Source organism: Artemia franciscana, chromosome 13, assembly GCF_032884065.1.
Source record: "Artemia franciscana chromosome 13, ASM3288406v1, whole genome shotgun sequence".
NCBI lineage: Eukaryota > Metazoa > Arthropoda > Branchiopoda > Anostraca > Artemiidae > Artemia > Artemia franciscana.
The window spans coordinates 6739423-6757870 of record NC_088875.1 but is presented as its reverse complement, the minus strand read 5'-3'; the positions used below and the strand labels follow the sequence as shown (position 1 = coordinate 6757870).

The 18448-nt window shown below is 34.9% G+C and overlaps 1 protein-coding gene across 1 annotated transcript; it reads right to left on the bottom strand.

The window, feature by feature from the left end:
- Window positions 1–1536: 1536 nt before the first annotated feature.
- LOC136034456 (uncharacterized) lies at window positions 1537–16384 on the bottom strand. The gene is made up of 2 exons (XM_065715638.1): window positions 16117–16384; window positions 1537–6466 (listed from the first exon to the last, which is right to left on the bottom strand). Exons 1-2 carry the CDS (start codon window positions 16270–16272, stop codon window positions 1595–1597), a joined length of 5028 nt encoding a protein of 1675 aa, XP_065571710.1. The 5' UTR covers window positions 16273–16384; the 3' UTR covers window positions 1537–1594.
- Window positions 16385–18448: the final 2064 nt, after the last annotated feature.

The following is an 18448-nucleotide window of genomic DNA, read 5'->3' as shown; positions in this document are numbered from 1 at the left end:
ATTTCCAGAAAGCTTAAAAGAAAGCCTCAGCTTAAAAGAAAAAAAAGAAAGCTTAAAGCATAAAAGAAAGCTTCAAATCAAGGTGAATAAAAGACATTAACACACAATTTTTTTGCCTTAATACCACAATAATTGAACTAACTGAAAGATGAAATTAGGCTTTAAAAAACATAGTTATATAAAAGGTCATGTATAGTATTAGTCGAGGCTTGAAAAAAATGTAGTTATATAATACGTCGTCTATTGCTCTCTCAAGCTTGCTACTATTAGTCAATAGTATTGAATAAAAGTTGGAAATAAAAAAAACAGATATAACATAATAAAGTAAGTTTGAATGAAGGGTGGGATTGAGGTTTGCTACTTGGAGGGCGAAATCTTTGGATTAATTATAATATAAGTTATGCTTCCTCGGGTCTTCTTATTGTCTTATGTAGGGTTTTCTTATGACCAAGGGTAAATGCAGTTTCCTTAAGACGTTCAAGTCTAACTTAATAAAAACGAAATTCCGGACAAGATGAAAGATCATTTCATGTGTTTATCATACCTGAACGGTGAGAAAAATTAAGTTCTGAACAAGGTCAATCTTAAGCCAACAAAACTCTTAGATAAAGGAGAGGGGCAAGAATTTCTGTGCACCTGACATGTGCGTTCATTAAAGCATTTTTAGTAGTGGAAGTGCCCTAAGGAACTTATCCATACGTAATCTGTTCTAATTATACATTTCGCTATAGCTTTTTTATATGCTGGCATGGTCTTGTAGCATTGAATGCAATTTGGTGAGACACTAAATTTTCTAATTAACATGTCACTCAGGGACTATCATAATTCTACTTATGCAAGTTTTATTTTCTATTTTGTTGCTTTATCAATACGGTATTGCGTATCATATTTTGCTTGTTTTGTTCAAAAATGACTAATATGTAATTGTATTGTTGGTGCCATGTCTTACGTGTTCCTCTTATGTTTATGTTTTAGTTTCTTTTTGTCCATACCCCGAAGTGGCATTTGTAGCAATACATATCTATCACTATTTATAACTTGATGAGACTCTACCTTTGCTAATTAATATGCATTAATATGCAATTAAACGCAGTGACTATCACATATCTACTTATGGGAGTTTTATTTGTTATTTTGTTGTTTTATTGATATAGTATCATGTATCTTATTTAGATTGTTTTGTTGATATATGATAATATATAATTGCATTGTTGATCTTATGTCTTATGTATTTCTTTTATTGTTATGAACTACTCTTTCTTTTTTTTAAAAATGTTATTGTACAGTAGTTTTTTTCAGTTTATGTTTTAGTTTCTTTTTGTCCATACCCCGAAGTGGCATTTGTAGCAATATATATCTATCTGTCACTATTTATTTATCTATAATAATAGTTATCTATAGATTATTCTTTATCTATAGTAAGAAAATTTTTAACAAGTTCTGGTAGGAAAAAAATGTAATCGATTTTGTTTCTTTTAAGAATTACATCAGCTATAATAAACAGCAACATAGTACCAATAAGCACCAGCAAAATACTACTTAAAGGATATCTTTATTATAGCTTTAATTCAATAAAATTTTGGAAACCTTTTTTTTACTTCTTATACCATAATTTAAATATTAACTCTATCTGATGAAGAGTCGTCATATTGATATTGATGTTGCTAACGATATTAATTGATGTATGGTTTTCCGGGATACTAATTTTGTAGTAAGATGAAAAAGGATAATTTATAAGTTCAATATTATTGTATACGGACACAGGCTTAATTATCCATTCAGGTCCTGGAACTGAATACACACTTTCAAAAACAGCAGGTTCAAGCCTTAGCTCATCACCAAAATCAAAAAGTACAGAGCCACTGTGCTCTATCGAAGTCATATAGAACTCTCCATCACTTGAAACATTTTTCAATATGGCTTGAACACTTTCAATCCAAATATTCCCATTTTCATTATCAAAAATAGGAAACTTTGCATGCCGCCTTGTTCTCAGAAGCTCAAACTCATATGGGAAATCCATCTCATTTAAAAGAATTGTTATTTCACCTTTATGCACAATTTTCCCCATATCTAACTCACCCTTTAGGATCTCCAGGACTGTTCTAAATTCTTCCGGTACCGACAGAGGTGAAAAGGGCTGGATTTTTGAAAGGAATTGGTTACTCTGTTGAACATAAGCTGCTATATTTATAAGATTAGATAAACTGGAATAAATTTGCTTTCCAATGCAAAATAGGTTTAGCATTGCGTTGACCGCTATTGTGTCAAGTACCTTATGAGCGGAAGCCATATTATCCAGTACAATTGCAGATGTATCATGGAGCATGTCCTTACGTCTTTTGAATCCGTCAACCACCAGTTGTGTATCAGAAATCTTGGACGTAAGTTCGATCACCTTCTCTGTAAGGTCTACTTTCATATCAATAAGTGATACCAATGAATCTAGTTCTGGGATGTTTTCGGCTCCTAGTTCACTAGAAGCTTGGAAAACTACTGATTTTAGGCGAGAGACTAATTGACGCGCTTCGTAACGGGTGAATCGATTATTTATTTCACTAGTTGCAAACGAGACAGGAGTATAGACTTTCATTAAATCTGAAAGTTGAACGCCAAGGTCTATTTCATTTTTTATCTCGATGTTACTTATATCATTGGCAAAAATTTTAAATTTCTGGATGAGCTGATTTGTTTTGTTATAATTATGTTCAATAAGTAAAAAATAATCTTCAAATAGTTGGTCAATATTATTAGAAGAAGTCTTCAATTCATCGGAAATGAACTTATGAGTGGAATTAACAAGGTCTAAAAATCCAGTTTTTGTATTTTCATGATTTTGATGGCCAATGCCAAATATAGCTAAAGCAAAACTCACAATATTAGCTAAGATTTTAGCAGCGTTGAATACTTTCTTTCCTCTTGTTTCTTCAGTTTTTTGTGCCAAATGACTTCGTGAATCTGCAAAAAGTTTGTCTCTGAATTTGTCAACAATATATTTCAGACTCCCCGAATTGAATTGCGTTATTTGATCGAAGACTAAACTCAATTTTTCCTTGTGTTTTCTTATATCTTCTGTCAAATAGTGTTGCTTATTTTTAGAATCATGCATTAGTTCTTCTGATAACTTCATTTCAGTTTTAATAAGGCTGTCCAAGCTTTTGCCAATCAGCTGATGTGTGTACTGAGCTCTTAAGTTCAAAAGCTCGTTTTTCTGTTTGGCAGCTTGAACTAACATATTTTCAGTAGAATCAATAACTTTTTGAATAGATCTTTCTCCTTTATATCTTCCTTCTATTTTTTCCATTAAGCTAAATGAGATTATTTCCTTAAATATGGGGAAAAGGAAACTATCGGCAATCGTTAGATTTTCGGCTTTACTTTGAACTTCGTTTTTACTTCCGTCTTTTCCTTTCTCCCCTATTTCTCCGATTTCACCGTCCTTTTCTTTTTCTGTAAATTTTTCTTGGAAATATAAATTGCTATTTCTCATTGTCCCTTCCCAGGAATGAATTGTGTTTACATCATCTTGTAAACGCGCAATGCCGCTCGTGTACTTATGTCTCTCCTTTTGTTCCCAATTTCGATAATATGTTGCCTCTATAACCTTAATCATTCCACCTCTACCTCCAGGACCTCCATTGCCACCTTTACCACCTATGCCTCCTTTACCACCTTGAGCTAATAGAGTAAAATGCTCCCAAGACCGTACAGGAATATCCAGCTTTAGTCTCCCAGGCTCACCTCCATTCCCTCCAGATCCGCCAGGATTACCTCGAAGGCCTTTTTTGCCTGGTGTTGCATCAAATGACTTATGTTCAATTCTTTTAGAAAAAGATATAAATCTTCTATAGACCTTACTGTTTGGAACCACAGCACATATAATATTATTAATAACAAGAGGAAAATAGCACAACCAACCATACGCTGGGTCAGGTATTTCTATTAACTGTGATTCGTGATCTTTTTTCAAATTGGTATTTCCCCAAGCATCATAGTAATGTTTTTGAGAATACTTCGAAGGTAATGTCCCATTCTTTCCATCTACTCCCTGGGACCCAGGCGCACCATCTCCTCCATCTCCGCCATCTCCTCCATTTGCTTCAATGGTCATGACACCACCATTGACCGCAAAATGAACCTTTATTAAAACAACTCCTCCGCTAAAGCCGTTCTGCCCCGTTTGACCAGTTTTTGATTTTGAAGGAGCATGCGGTTTTGTTAAAGAGATAGTGGATCCCTCATCATGGATATTCAAATAGCCAGTTTCAATTGACAGTTTCCTGAGTGGTGTAGTAGTATAACCATAAACGGTCACGTTGGAACAAATCAACCGAAGCTCTTCTTCGGTTGATTTGTTCCGAATAAGTGTTGACAAAATGTGTGGTAAATCACATAGTAGATCAAATACTCTAGTTGATTTGCCATCGGAAAGGTATTTTGGGGAGACGCTATTAAAATCAAATTGTGTGTCAAGCTTTTTGAGTTCCAGGCTGTTTCGTAGCCTTTCTAATCTGTTACCAAACGATGATTTTATGTATTCAATTATTTCATGTCCTATTTGTAAAGATCGATTAAAATTGCATCGAGTAACCAATGCATAAGAATCAAACTGTTTTCTCTTTACAATTGTGCCTTGTGAATTTACAAAGGTCTTGAATACTTGGTCAATATCCGTTGTCGAGTTCACTGACTGAATGATTTCAATGCCTTCTCGTAAAAGTGTTTCTGCCTGATCACGTTCAGTATATGCGAATGACATTCGTTGCTTAGAACACTTAGAAAATATTTCCTCTTTTTCCTTATCAATTGTTTCTAATATGCTGTAAGTTCTTTCTGAAATTTCTACTGGTAGTGTGCTTAAAAGCTTCGAAGAGCTAAAAAGTCTTCCAGAAAAATAACTTTTCATGCAGTAATGCTCTTGTGAGGGTAAATACCTGCAAATTGGTAATAGTCCTATTAACAAGGAATGAATCTCAGTCAATGTGGTATTAAAACCAAAATGAAGAGTTTTTTCCATTGACTCTGTTAATCTAGTCTCAACTATCTTCCATTCTGTCATTATAATTTTTCTTTGCCTTTCATTTTTACTTTCTTCTACTAGAGCTCTTAGTGTATTTTTGTTTTCTTCTACTAAAAAACTAACAGCTTCAACAAGAGCTTCAGTCTTCTTGGTTCTTTCGATCTCAGTCAGATGTTTATGAAAAAGTACTTCATGATTGGTTAAATTTTGTTTTACGTTAACAGTAAAAAAAGCCTCTAATAGGTCATTGTCAAGAAACTTCGCATCTGAATTAATCTTTTCTAGTACAATTTCATATAGATTGGTCAGAACATTTGGTGTAATAATTGTTCCAGCTAAGATTTTAACTTCGTTTTCCTCATTTAAAACCAAGGAAATTAATTTTGTTAGACTTTGCCTGAAACGACCTGATTCCTTTCCTCTAATATTTACATATTTCAAATACTTATCTTCTTCCGGTAAAGACAAATAAGGAAATCCAATGACTTGAACTGACTTAAAACAATTCTTTAATTTCTTGCGTATAGAATCTCTCTTTGTCGCAGACTCAGATTCAGATTCAAACTCTTCTTCCAAGAGTTCGTCAGTAAGTTCTTCGTCATTTTCATCACCCTGCATTTTATTCACAACTACAATTAACCTCCCACCCTTGAAGTCAGCACAAAGCGATCCACTATCATCTTGAATTCTACTTGCCAAGTTGAGATAGTGATCTAATTTTTTTAGTTCTTCATCTGAACGTAAGGAGTCAGTAGTTACCCACATAATAATGTTCGAAAATAGTATAGGGGGAACTGTTGAAACAAAATCAATGCTGTCACCTCTTACCCCCATTCCTTCACTATCAGTAAACACTAATGGAAAAGGTGAGCCACTATCAGTAAAGTTCTTTTGTAATATATAATTCACTGCTTGAATATACTCATTACTTGGGATCACTGGTGATATGTCAATTCCTAACGTTGTTGTCTTTGTACTTGTTCTTCCCTGACGGAACATTTCATCATTACCAGATATCAAAGAAACAATAGTTGATTTTCCAGATCCTCGAAGCCCCAGAACAGCAACAAGCACTTGCTGCTTTGAGAATTCACCTAGCTCTTCTATCCTGGCTTTACCCTCCTCATGGAGCGTTCCAAGGGTCTTATCTTTTGTCACATTTCCCATTCCAATTTTTTGAACCATGATTTCCTTTGTGTAGTGACTTTTTATCCTTAAAATATCACCAAAGTGGTTATTTAATTGAAATATCCAAGTACCGTTATTGCAGCTTGTGTATAAAAGTGATTGGCTTTTCGAGGTATCATCTAAGCTTATTTTGAAAGTGTTAGACTTTCTTGTGCACTTAGATTTTAATAGAAGATATTTGAAATGACTTTTCACTGCGTATGCTGCTGAAGAATTGCTGTTAAGGTGTAACTGCTGCTGCCTTCTTGATCGTTTAACCTGCAATAAAAAAAATATCTTACGGCAAATGACAAATGCGGCGAGAAGAATTCGCAAGAAAGAATTTGAAGGAAATTATAAATTCTGGAGAGGTTGCAAAGAGGAAAGCTTTGAATACATGGGCTTGGGATAGGGAGAAAGTGTGCGCAGCTCTGTTGTGCCAAATGGCTTGTTGCTGCAATGCTTTATTAGTAGTAGTTGGCCTATTTAGCCAGAGTTTTCCAAGAGTGCATTCTAGAAATGATACGCCTACCCAAATAAATCAAAATACACTGTGTTCACCTTATTTTTCAAATTATTCACAATATCTCGGAAATGGCAGAAGGATTCTCGTGGAAATTTCGAGGTGGTATTGGAGAAAGGAAAGGGTTCAAGTCAACCAGCTGGACTAAGGAAGGGGGCGGTGGTAAATTGGGAGACGCTACGTAAATCTAGTTCACTTAAAATCCATATCTGCAATATCTTGGGAACTGCTTGAGGTATGGAGTTGAAATTTGAAGGTGCTCTTGAGGAAAGGAAGGATGGAGGGTGGGGAAAGCAAAATTGCAATTTAGTAGTAAAATTACCAAAAAAATTATAATAAGAAGTTGGTAATAAGATATTAATAAATTAGTAATAAAAAATAATAAATTATTCGTCGGCTGAGAGGGAATATCCAAATTAAAAGACGATTTTTACACTCTTGTTAACAAACTAATATTTTAGAACCATCAAGATGATATACACAAACCTCGGAAATGGGAAATTAAAATTTTGAGCGCCCTTTACAAGTTTCAAAAATAATAAGAGGGACCTTCCCATCCAGTATCCTTTTTTGCTAGCTCCCCAAAATGCCCCATTCTCCATTCTAAATTCAGAGATCACTATTTTATTAGTAATAATAGAAAAGTCCAATAAAAATGGACAAGTAAGTCATGGCCCCTTCAGCACCCCTGGGCAAGGATCTAGAGAATTGGAGGTTGTCAGAAAATTCGAAAATGTTCTGAATTACTTTTGCTGCTGATGCGTTTTGGTTCAAGCAAGGTCTTTGGAAGTCTTTGTTAAGCCAAGGTTTTCCAAGTTTTCCAGTTTTAAGGATCGCAACGTGGTGCGTACTTAAGAAAAATAAAAAAAAGCTCTATGCACTTGATTTATATCATTTTTAATATCTTGAAATTAAATTAAGGGATTGAATTGATAGATTGAGAGAGTAGCCTACTGGATTGTAAGGAGATATAAAAGATTTGAAGGAAAGATAAACGAAGTATACCATGAGGGTCGAGGTCATCTAAATAGTATAATAGTAATGATAGGATAAAAGGGTGGAGTTTAAACTTCTAGGAGCTATCAAAAATGAAGGAGGGAGGCAAGGAAAGTTGCAATTTAAATAGAAGAGAGAGGGAAGAAGCTAAGCTAGTTATATGTAAAATTAAATAAAAGAACAAGTTTTTTTTAACTGAAAGTAAGGAGCGACATCAAAACTTAGAGCGAATAGAAACTATTCCGTACGTGAAAGGGGATGTCCCCTCCCTTACATCCCACTCTTTACTTTAAAGTTCTTTATTAATTTGAAAATTAGAGTTGTGACAAAGATTCAAACTAACGTAAAGATAGAGGCGTTGAGGAGGGGACAAAGAGTTTGACTGTTTGTTACAATTTTCAAAGTAATATAGAACTTTAGCGTAAAGAGTGGGAGGTTCAGGAGGGGGACTTCCCCTTTCACGGACGAATTTTTTTTTCTTTTTAAGTTTTAATGTAGTTTCTTACTATCAGTTAAAAAAAAACTTTTTTTTATTTAATTTCCAAACTCGTTTCAACTCACGCAGGTTTAAATTTAGCTCACTATACATGTAAAATAAAGACATTTGTATTTTAATTTTAGCACAGTTTCCCTTGTGTAAAATTTCCTCACGAAACTTTTAATTGTGTTGCAAGAGCAACACTTTGGTTTTATCCCGTTTTTTTTTTTTCCATGCCGCCGATCTCGGCTTATTCCTGGAAACTGGTAAGGGCCTAACCTGTGCGGTTTTTACGGAAAGTGTGGACCTCAGGCCAGATTAAGGAATATGATATTACATTTTGGAAAGTTCCGCAGAACTCTTGCCTGGGGCCAAAAAGGATGAGTTTTGCTTGTCCACGAGCCAGAGGCTATTGTGTGCGAAGTGAAGTGGAGTTATATAGCCTATGTCAGAGAGGAGTATTTGAAGTTGTGCGGCCAAGCTTTCGTTTCATCAAACCATGTTTGTGCTTTCGAGCGGAAAGCTCCGTTCTAGCAGGCAAGCAAGCAGGCACCACTTTCAAATTGAAGATGGACTAAAATCTATGAGTCTTAAATATATACGGCAGTTACCCGGCCCCACAGCCAATATATCTTCTTTGAGGGATAAATAGAGAAATTTACAGAAGCAAAAAAGCGGCATTTTCCCACGGGCCCGAAAGTGCTGCCGTGATTACGGCTGGGTTTATCATTTGTTTTTTCGAACTTGGGATTGAGGCAGAGAAATGTTATCAGATGTACCTCTTAAACTTTAAAAGTTCTGTCATTGCTAAGGAAATTGGAGCTTATCCTTTGGTCCCTTCTAAGTGGTGACGTTAAAAAGTTGGCCTACGGCAAAAAAAATTTCCGACGGCAATCGATAGCTCTTGATGAGCTGATAAAAGGATATGTGATTCATTTTTTGATACAAAAATTCCTTCATGAGATATACTAGTTTAAAAGTTTCAAGTGGTTGATAACTTCAATACTAGGGTACACACTGAAACCAAAAATAGGCCGATACCAATTGTGAGACAAGTAGAGGACTTGTAAGCAACAGTAAGCTGTTAAACCATAATCGTCATTGTCAATAAGGGGTTTGGAACTTTGGCTAGCTGGTGTACCTATTATTTGTTTCCGGTGTATTGGATGGTAAGACCAATTTGGTTCCAGTGGTAAGATATGCATGTGACTTGTAAGTAATAATCGCTTGTTAGGCTACAATCATCTTCAGTGAAGAGGGATTTGTAACTTTTGCTAGTTGGTGTAGCCTACCCATACTCACTCTAACCTAGAATTAAGTGTTTACGCAACGGGTACAAACGATAACGTAAAACAACGAGGCAGATTCGTAATAATTAATAGAGTGTCATCTATGGTATTGTGATCCTGAAAAGTTACGGATAGCTATATAATACCTTCTAGATCATATAAGATACTGTTTCAATTTTTCATCCGTCACGATGTCTACGATTGATAAGGATAACGTTCAACTGGCTGCGAAGTCAACTTAGTCGCTTCTTTCTTTATTATCGATAGCTCGTGATGAGCTGATAGAAAATATGTCATATTAGTTTCTTCATAATTAGTAGTGTCATTTATGGTATTTTGATCCTGAAAACTTACAGATAGCTTTATAACACCAACTGGATTATATAAGATATTGTTCTAAGCTGTCATCTTTCACGATGTCGACGATTGAAAAGGATAAAGTTCAACTGGCTGCGAAGTCAATTTAGTCCCTTCTTTCGATATTATTTTGTTATTGCTGTTTTTTCAACGCTGAGGAATAGCCTTTGATCATGCGATTACTGATCGCGTTCTTCTTTCAACATAACGTTTTAAAAGCTTCAATAGGCTGACAACTTCAGCGTTTAACCGGTAGCAAAGAAACAAAACCAAAGTGTTGCTCTCACAACACTTTATTCGGCGAAGCCAGAGAAAGGTCGTCGCAACACTTCACGTTGCTCAGGCAATGTAGGTCTAGTTTCTGTTCGAAAGAGCCCTGTCCTGGTTCTCTAGGACCATTCATTCGATACCATCACCATATTACACTTAAGCTTTTAGCAGTCTTAAAAAAGCTTTGCATTCTAATTAAACAGCCCATGTGTTTCAGGAGCATTTTTAAAAAAAAATGGCAAAATCTCCCTGTTTCTAAAATTCAGGCAAATTTTCTCAGATTCGTAGACTTTGATTGGTAACACTAAAACTAATACAACTTATATATTTAGAATCAGCATAATATGCCAATTCTCAGCATATTTCTGTTGGTGTGAAAATTCAGTTAGTTTTTTAGAGTTTCGGTTACTATTGAGCCGCGTACGTTTTACTTATAGTTCGTTGCTACAAACTGTAAAGCTTTTAGTACTTAAAAAAAACAACAACTTCATATTCTAATTAAACGAACCCTGTGCTTCAACTGCCGTTCTTAAAGAATTGGGACAAACAGCCAAATTTTAGAATAGGAAGGGGTCACCCTTCAAATGCAGAATAATTTCTTTTCGTTTTGGTTTTTAATGCTGTTCCTTACTTACAGTTAAAAAAAAAACCTGTTTTTCTGTTTAATTTCTGCATGAAATATCCCACTTTTCCTAAGGAAAAACTCCTCCGTAGAAATTTCATCCCACATTAAATTTAAATTCCCTCCAGATTGTCCCATCTTCACTGCAAGTCCCTCCCCCCTCCGTAAAACTTCTAGCGGACGATTTAGCCTTGTCTTTGCTTTTTCTACAATTAGCCATGACTTGATGTCAACAACTATTTGATTTTTAATTCAAATTTTCTTTAGTATACTTACATTTGACAAAGACTTTTATTTATAGTCATCTTCTCGATCACTCTGGCAATGTCTCCCTCCATGGTAATATTTTTCGGGAAATCAGAACACGCCGAAAATAGCTCCGATAATTCCCCCCCGGAAAATTCTCCCTACGGAAACCCACCCGAGCACGAAATCGCCCCTCCCAAGAAATTTCAGTATAATCCGCAATAACAAAAACTATGCGTATAAAATGGACACATTTCATAGCTTAAAGGCCTCTCTCCACGGGGTGGAGAGGGGTTATTTTACCCTTAAGAACATAGTTATGGGATCTTCCAACTATAATAAACAAAATAGCTCTCTCAACATTTTGATCAGATAAATTTGGAGAAAAAGGGTCGTGGGAGTGGGGTCAATTGCACTTTTGTCAGTTTTAGATGGGACTAGAAATTTCAATTTCCGTTTGAATGAGCCCTCTCCCGATCTTCTAGGGCCATTATTTCGAAAAGATTATCCCTGAAAAAAACAAACACAAATGAACGAGAATCTGTGATCTTTCTTCTTGCAGAAACAGCAGAATTCTACATTTTTGTATATAGGAACTTGAAACTTCTACAGCAGAGTTCTTTGGTACATTAAATCTGATGTTGTGATTTTCATTTATATTCCTTGAATTTTAGGGGGTGGTTCTCCCTATTTCTAAATTCAGGCAAATTTTCTTGTGCTCGTAACTTATGATGGGTAAAATTAAACTTAATGAATTTTATATATTTGGTATCACCATATTAAGGTAATTCTTTTGACGTATCTATTAATATCAATATCTGTATTTTGAGTTTCGGTTACTTTTGAGCCGAGTCACTCCTTACTTACAGTTACTGCAAACTGTTTGATCTAAGCAAAAGCAAAATTCTTTCTGCATAAGATCCTATGGGGCTTAGAATTTATTTAAAATAAATTTACAATAAAAATCAAAGCACGACATGTTCATCCAGGTTGTCAAATTGAAGTGTCTGCAAGATCAGGGGAATAACTCGGAGTATTAACTTGGAACCGAATGTCGAGGAGAGACAGTAACTATGAAGTTGAATTATGAAATGGAGCTAGAGTAGAGGGAAGAATGGAAAAATGGAGCTAAATGGCGCTAGAGTAGAGCTAAATGAAAATTATTGTCTTTATGCAGGATTTCAAAATACTTCAGCTTTAGTTTCTCGGGAAAGGATACTGGCCAAATAAGTTCAAAATTAAACGTTCTATTTACTTTTGTAAGATCAGCAAAAGTGACTGAAGGGCAGTCAACACCTCATGTGCTTGATTTTACTACCCTATCCCCTCTTGGAACTTCATAAGGGATATGACCAAAACTTTGAGATTGCTTTTTTATAAAAAAAAGTCAAATGGTTCAAAGAATAAGCCTTCGGTAATTAAAAGACCCCATAGCTTCTGAGACAAGACTCGGTAATTACTTAAGTTACCATTGTTTTCTCATAGTTACTACTTTACAAAGCTGAAATGTTTTCCCGTAAGAATGCGATTGGCTTGAAAATTTCAGAGTTCCTTACTTGGGCCACGAAAGCACGAAAACTACAAATTTTTCAGAAAGAGGAGGGATATATCGAGCAACAGAAATGGGAGAAAAAATTTTGGTTTCCTTATTGTTTGTATTTGACACAGGGTTCTAGGGATTATTAGCTAGGAGATGATTTTTAAAGTTTCCAAAGAGCATCCCCTAGGTAACAAAACGGATATCTAAGCAAATTAAAAGAGGCTTTGCGAGCTTACTTTTTCAGATTACTATCTTAAATAAAGTTATAAAATTTATTGGAGGGTAAGAAGTCAAACTGATTATAAACTTTGACTGGGGCCAGAGCTAAGACAAATACATGTATCTAGGTCTTCCAAATAATCATGTCTTAAAGATCTTTGGAACTACTAGGAGGATGGAATTGAAACTTCCAGGTACAGTTGGGAAAACACATGAGAAGGCATTGAAAATTTAGCAGAGTGCTGAAGAAAGGGGAAGGGGCTAAGTTTAATTTATCATTTATCCAGACGAAGTCAAAATCGTGACACTATAAGATCCTAGGAGACTTTAATTTTAGGTACAGTTAATCAGAACGATAAATGAAAAGTTGGTGTCAGGCTGTCTAAATAGAGCATAAATTTTCACAGAAATAGTGTAGTATATTTATTTGAAACTTAATCTAGAAAAAGGAGGTTAAGTTGACGTGGAATTATGAATTAGAGTAAGGGAACTTGCTAATTTAAAATCAATGCACGTCTCTTCGACATCAAAATATCTTATTGTAAATTTATCTGGAACAGAAATTGACCTTCGAAATTGGAAATTAGAAAAAAAAGATAGGTACTTATGAGTTATGAGTAGTTATGGAGAGGTACAAATTTTGTGAGCTACAAAAATAAAGTACTGCAAAATATATTTTTCCTGAGCACCTCACAAGGTGCTGGAATGAGATACGAGCAAATCAAACAGTTTGTGGTAACGAACTGCAGTAAGGAGCGACCCGGCTCAATAGTAACCGAAACTCTTAAAAATGGAATATTGATACTAATGGTTACATCAAAAGAATTGCATTTTAATGCTGATTTTAAATATTTACGTTTCATTAAGATTAGTCTTACCCATCACAAGTTACGAGCCTGAGAAAATTTGCCTCATTTTAGAAAATAGGGTGAAACACCCCCTAAAAGTCACAGAATCTTACCGAAAATCACACCATCAGATTCAGCGTATTAAAAAACCTTGTTGTAGAAGTTTCAAGCTCCTTTCTACAATTTATTTGTTGTTTTTTTTCGTTTTTTTTCAGGGGTGATCGTATCGAATCAGTGGTCCTAGAATGTCACGAGAGGGCTCATTCTGACGAAAATTAAAAGTTCTCGTGCCGTCTTTAAGTGACCGAAAAATTGGAGGGCGCCTAGGCCCCCTCTCACTCTCATTTTCCCCAAATTCACCGGATCAAAATTCTGAGACAGCCATTTTATTCACAATAGTCGAAAAACCTAATGACTATGTCTTTGGGGAAGACTTACTCCCCCACAGTCCCCGTAGTATGGGCTGCAATTTACAAACTTTGACTTGTGTTAACATATAGTACTGGTTATTGGGAAGTGTAGAAACGTTCTCTGGGGGATTTTTTTGGTTTGGGGGGAGGGGAAGAAGTTTAGGAGGGGGGTTACGCGGGAGAATCTTTCCACGGAGGAATTTGTCATGGAAGAAGAAAATTTCATAGCATTATTAAAGAAAACAATGAAAAAATTAATATGAAAAGTTTTTTCAACTGAAAGTAAGGAGCAGCATTACAACTTAAAACGAACAGAAATTATTACGTATATGAGGGGTTTACCTCCTCGTAATACCTCACTTTTTACGCTAAAGTATTTTTAGTAATTTAAACTATTTATTCTACGGCCTTTGTGATTCAGGGGTTATTCTTAAGGAACTGGGACAAAATTTAAGCTTTAGTGTAAAGAGCGGGGTATTGACGAAGGGAGTGAACCCCCTCATAGACGCAATAAAAAACAGGATTTACTCCGTATATGAAAGGGGCTTTTTCTACTCAACGCCCCGCTCTTTACGACAAAATTTTTTACTGTTTTAAAAAGTAGAGTTAAGAGAAAGAGTCAAACTTTAGCGTAAAGAGCGGAGCGTATAAAATACCTACAAAATTTTGTTGAAAGAGGCCATCAAGCAGTTTATTGATGTTTTAGATGAGAGTCACAGTTAATGTACATGCTAAGAGAAGAGGAACATATTCAGCTACAACATTTATAAGTGGCTTTTCTGAGCTTCCAAGGGGTCTCGTGGAGCGCGGAGAGCAATTGCCAGTACTTGCATTTATCGATTTCTCGAACGTCCGGGCTGTTTCTAATGAATAAAGCACTATCGTAGCTTCATGTCTCGACGAATGCCTGTAATTTATTCAGACTAATCATCACAGTCTAATAACATTAATGTTCTTTCATGATAGGGACATTTCTCTTTTATTTTTCTGGTGATCCTTTCCTGTTAAAATCCACATTCCGTGAAATTCCCATAGGCCGCTTTGCTGCACTACCAAAAAATACATTTGTTGTCACAGTGTCAGCCACTGAGTCTTGAACTCATTCAAGACCAGCTTTAACATTATCAAGTACCTAGAACTGAGAAAGTACATATCGCTGATATTCTCGTTACCTTTTTTGCAATTTTCCAGCTGAGCGTTTGTTCAGCCTCCTGAAGCTGATCAAAAGAGACATCTAAAATAACCTCCCTTATTCGAGTCATTTACTGGTTGGAAAACGAAGATACCACTTTATCAGCTATTAGGAAGCCAAAAGCTGTCGCTGGCTACAAGACAACGGCAAACGCCAAGTTCGATGAAGTTCTTATTTGAAGATGAGCTGACACAGAATTAAACTTTTTTTTACATGTTTTCGTTAGTGTAAAATATGCTGTATTTTATTGTTAGCTAAAGTAAAAAAATAAAAATTTGATGCTGCGCTGTGCTTTTTCAATAAATTCTGCGGTGTTCTGAGGCAAAAGTTATTTTTATTTCTAAAAGAAAATGGGGAGAAATCTGACTTTAACATAAGGAATTATAAGCGGTAATGGTATGAAAACAAGAAGAAGAGAAAATGAAAAATGGACGCACTGATCGCAATATCCTTTCAAACTAGCCCGGAAACAAATCGTTGAGCTATATATGTTTTAGTGCCACACTGGCGGTGACGGAGAAAAAAGAGACGAATCAGGGCTTCTCATGCGAAAAGACGACTCTCCTTTTTGTTTGGGATGGGGATTGGTCAATTTCCCAATTTGTTTTCTGGCTATAGAGATTCCGACAATGTGGATTTTGTCTGGACCCGGCACCATTTTTGAGGAGTTTCGGCTTATTTTGAAATTGTCATTAGTTTGTTTGCTCAATAAACTTTTAACGTCAAATTTAATTGAAATCATAGTTATTATTACTAAACCCACTTCAAATGATAAATCTTCCTCAATTAATAGTTTAGGAAAAAATTGAATTTTGGTCACTTTAGGCTAGCAGTCATTTTTTACTAGGCTGCAGTAGAGGCCGCAGCTACGGTATCCTTCACCAGAGAATGTTTGCTTCAAATAGTCAATAGGGTGATTGATAAAATCATAAACCATACCTTTGCTCCACCATCTAGGGTTAGTTCATCGAAATCAATCCAGTCAATAGTATCAACGAAGTCAACAAGCTTCACAACATCTTTTTCAAAGTAACTGTAGTTACAATGAATGGATCCAATCCAAAAAATCAAGCAAAATGTCAAAAACAAAGTCATGATAACTTAAACACTATGTTTGATCTTATACATTCATTGCTTTTGTCTTTAACCACACTAAGCCAATTGGCAGCTTAGAAAATAGTTTTCTAGGAATCAAACATTGCATGACAGCTCTGGCGTTGCTGAATACAGATAACCTAATCTCTTTTTGCGCTTTTATCGAGCTCCAGAGGTTCAAATATTAAAGCCTTCTTTGAAGGCTTGAAAAGATTGCGTTCCGACAATTATTTAAAAAGAAAAAGTAAAGACCTTTTTAAAATTTAAATGAGACTAAAAACAACAACTAAAAAAAATTATTAAAATATAAATTAAAAATTTAATGAACATACATTGAAATGAATTTTTGCTCCTTAAGGCACTAAAGATGAGTCAAGTCTTATTTATTTGTAATATTTTCTGCTTATTTTAAAGTTTACTTGATTATTCATTCGATTTTTTTTTGTGTATGAGGTTTTGAATATTTATTCATCCTAAGTTTTTTCTGTTTGAATTTTGACTTATTGTATGAATTTAATTCCGCTTGTTTTAAGTTTTAATTTTGACCCTTACCTTTCTTGAAAAATATTTTTCTTTAGAAAATTTCATTTGTAATGATTCATAATTGGTTTTTAATTGATTTAGTTTGTAATGTATCAACTGTAAAATTGTTTTAAATTGTTTTTTTTTTAATTTTAAACTGTAAGAAAAAAATTTTCTCCCTAATCCAAATTTTTCACTTAAATTAAATATAAAGCTGAAATATCTAATATATCGTAATTTTGTACAATATTTTTTTAACAGTCTTTTATTTAAAAATTTAAGGTGGATAGTGAGGGCATTACAAATCCCCTCCACGGTGTACAAAACATCTAAAGTTTGAGTAAATATCCTGATTTTGAGTTTAAATATCCCATGACATGGTTTCCCTCGTACAACAGGCTATGACCTATTGTGCATGGCTTTGAATATATTTATTATTCCACCTAGTTATTGCAATAATAATTAATGTTCTCTTTGAAAGGTAACAAGCTATCGTTGCCTTAGAAAAGAGGCATTTCCCACATTTGTGTTGTTTTTTCTAATTTCATCTTTCTCTCCTTCCATTTCATCTAGAAAGGCCAAGTGTTAAAACTTTAGAGTGGGGACATTTCAATACAAATTGAAATTTCTAATGCCCTAATCAAGGGTGAAATGTGATTTGAGGGCAATAGACCCCCTTCCGCTTCTTTTTTGCCACTGGTCTCTAGCTGCACCGTTGGGCCAGAGACCCCAATTATTCATCAGATAAATGTCCTTTTGTTCTTTGATAGTGTTTTTGATAATTCCCTGGCCTGTGTTGTCACAACGAATTTCCTAAACGTATTGTTCCAAAACAAATTTCGAAAACGTGTGTTCTTAGGCATTTCTCTAAAATGCCTAAGAACAATTGACCTTCTTGCGACATTTACTAAGGTCTTTTAAATAGTTTTTGATAAAGAGCTGTAATCAAGGAGTGACGCGGCTCAATGGTAACTGAAACTCTAAAAAACAAACTTTTGACATCAACAGATCTATAAAAAGAATTGCTTTATTATGCTGATTATATATATATATATATATATATATATATATATATATATATATATATATATATATATATATATATATATATATATATATATATATATATATAAAATTTGGCATTACCTATCAAAGGTTATGAGTCTCAAAGGAGGAAACAAAACGAAAAAGGGAGGAAACATTCCTGAAAATAAAGACTCCTAACGAAAATGTCCCCATCTAATTCAGTGTATCAGAGAACCTTACTGCAGAGGTTTCAAGCTCCTATCTGCAAAAATGTAGAATTTAGTATTGTCCCTAGAGGATAGATCACGGATGCGTGGTTATTCGTTGGTTTTTTCCCCAGGGATAATTGACTTTCCAAAGATGACTTCCAAAGAGAAATTTTAACTGGGGGGATTTGATGGAGTTCCTACACGAAATTCCTTTTATTTGTCTTACTTTCTCTTTGTCAGGTCAATTTTGCATGTGGAGTTGTTCCAAGGGATTAATCTGGGGATATTTTCAACATGTTCGGATTTCCGGGGAATCACGAAAAGAGGCTTTCCGGAGTTTGCAAAAGCGAATAAAACCACGAATAAAAATAAAACATGTTTTTTTTCAAGTGAAAGTACCAGGCTGAATCCTCCACCAA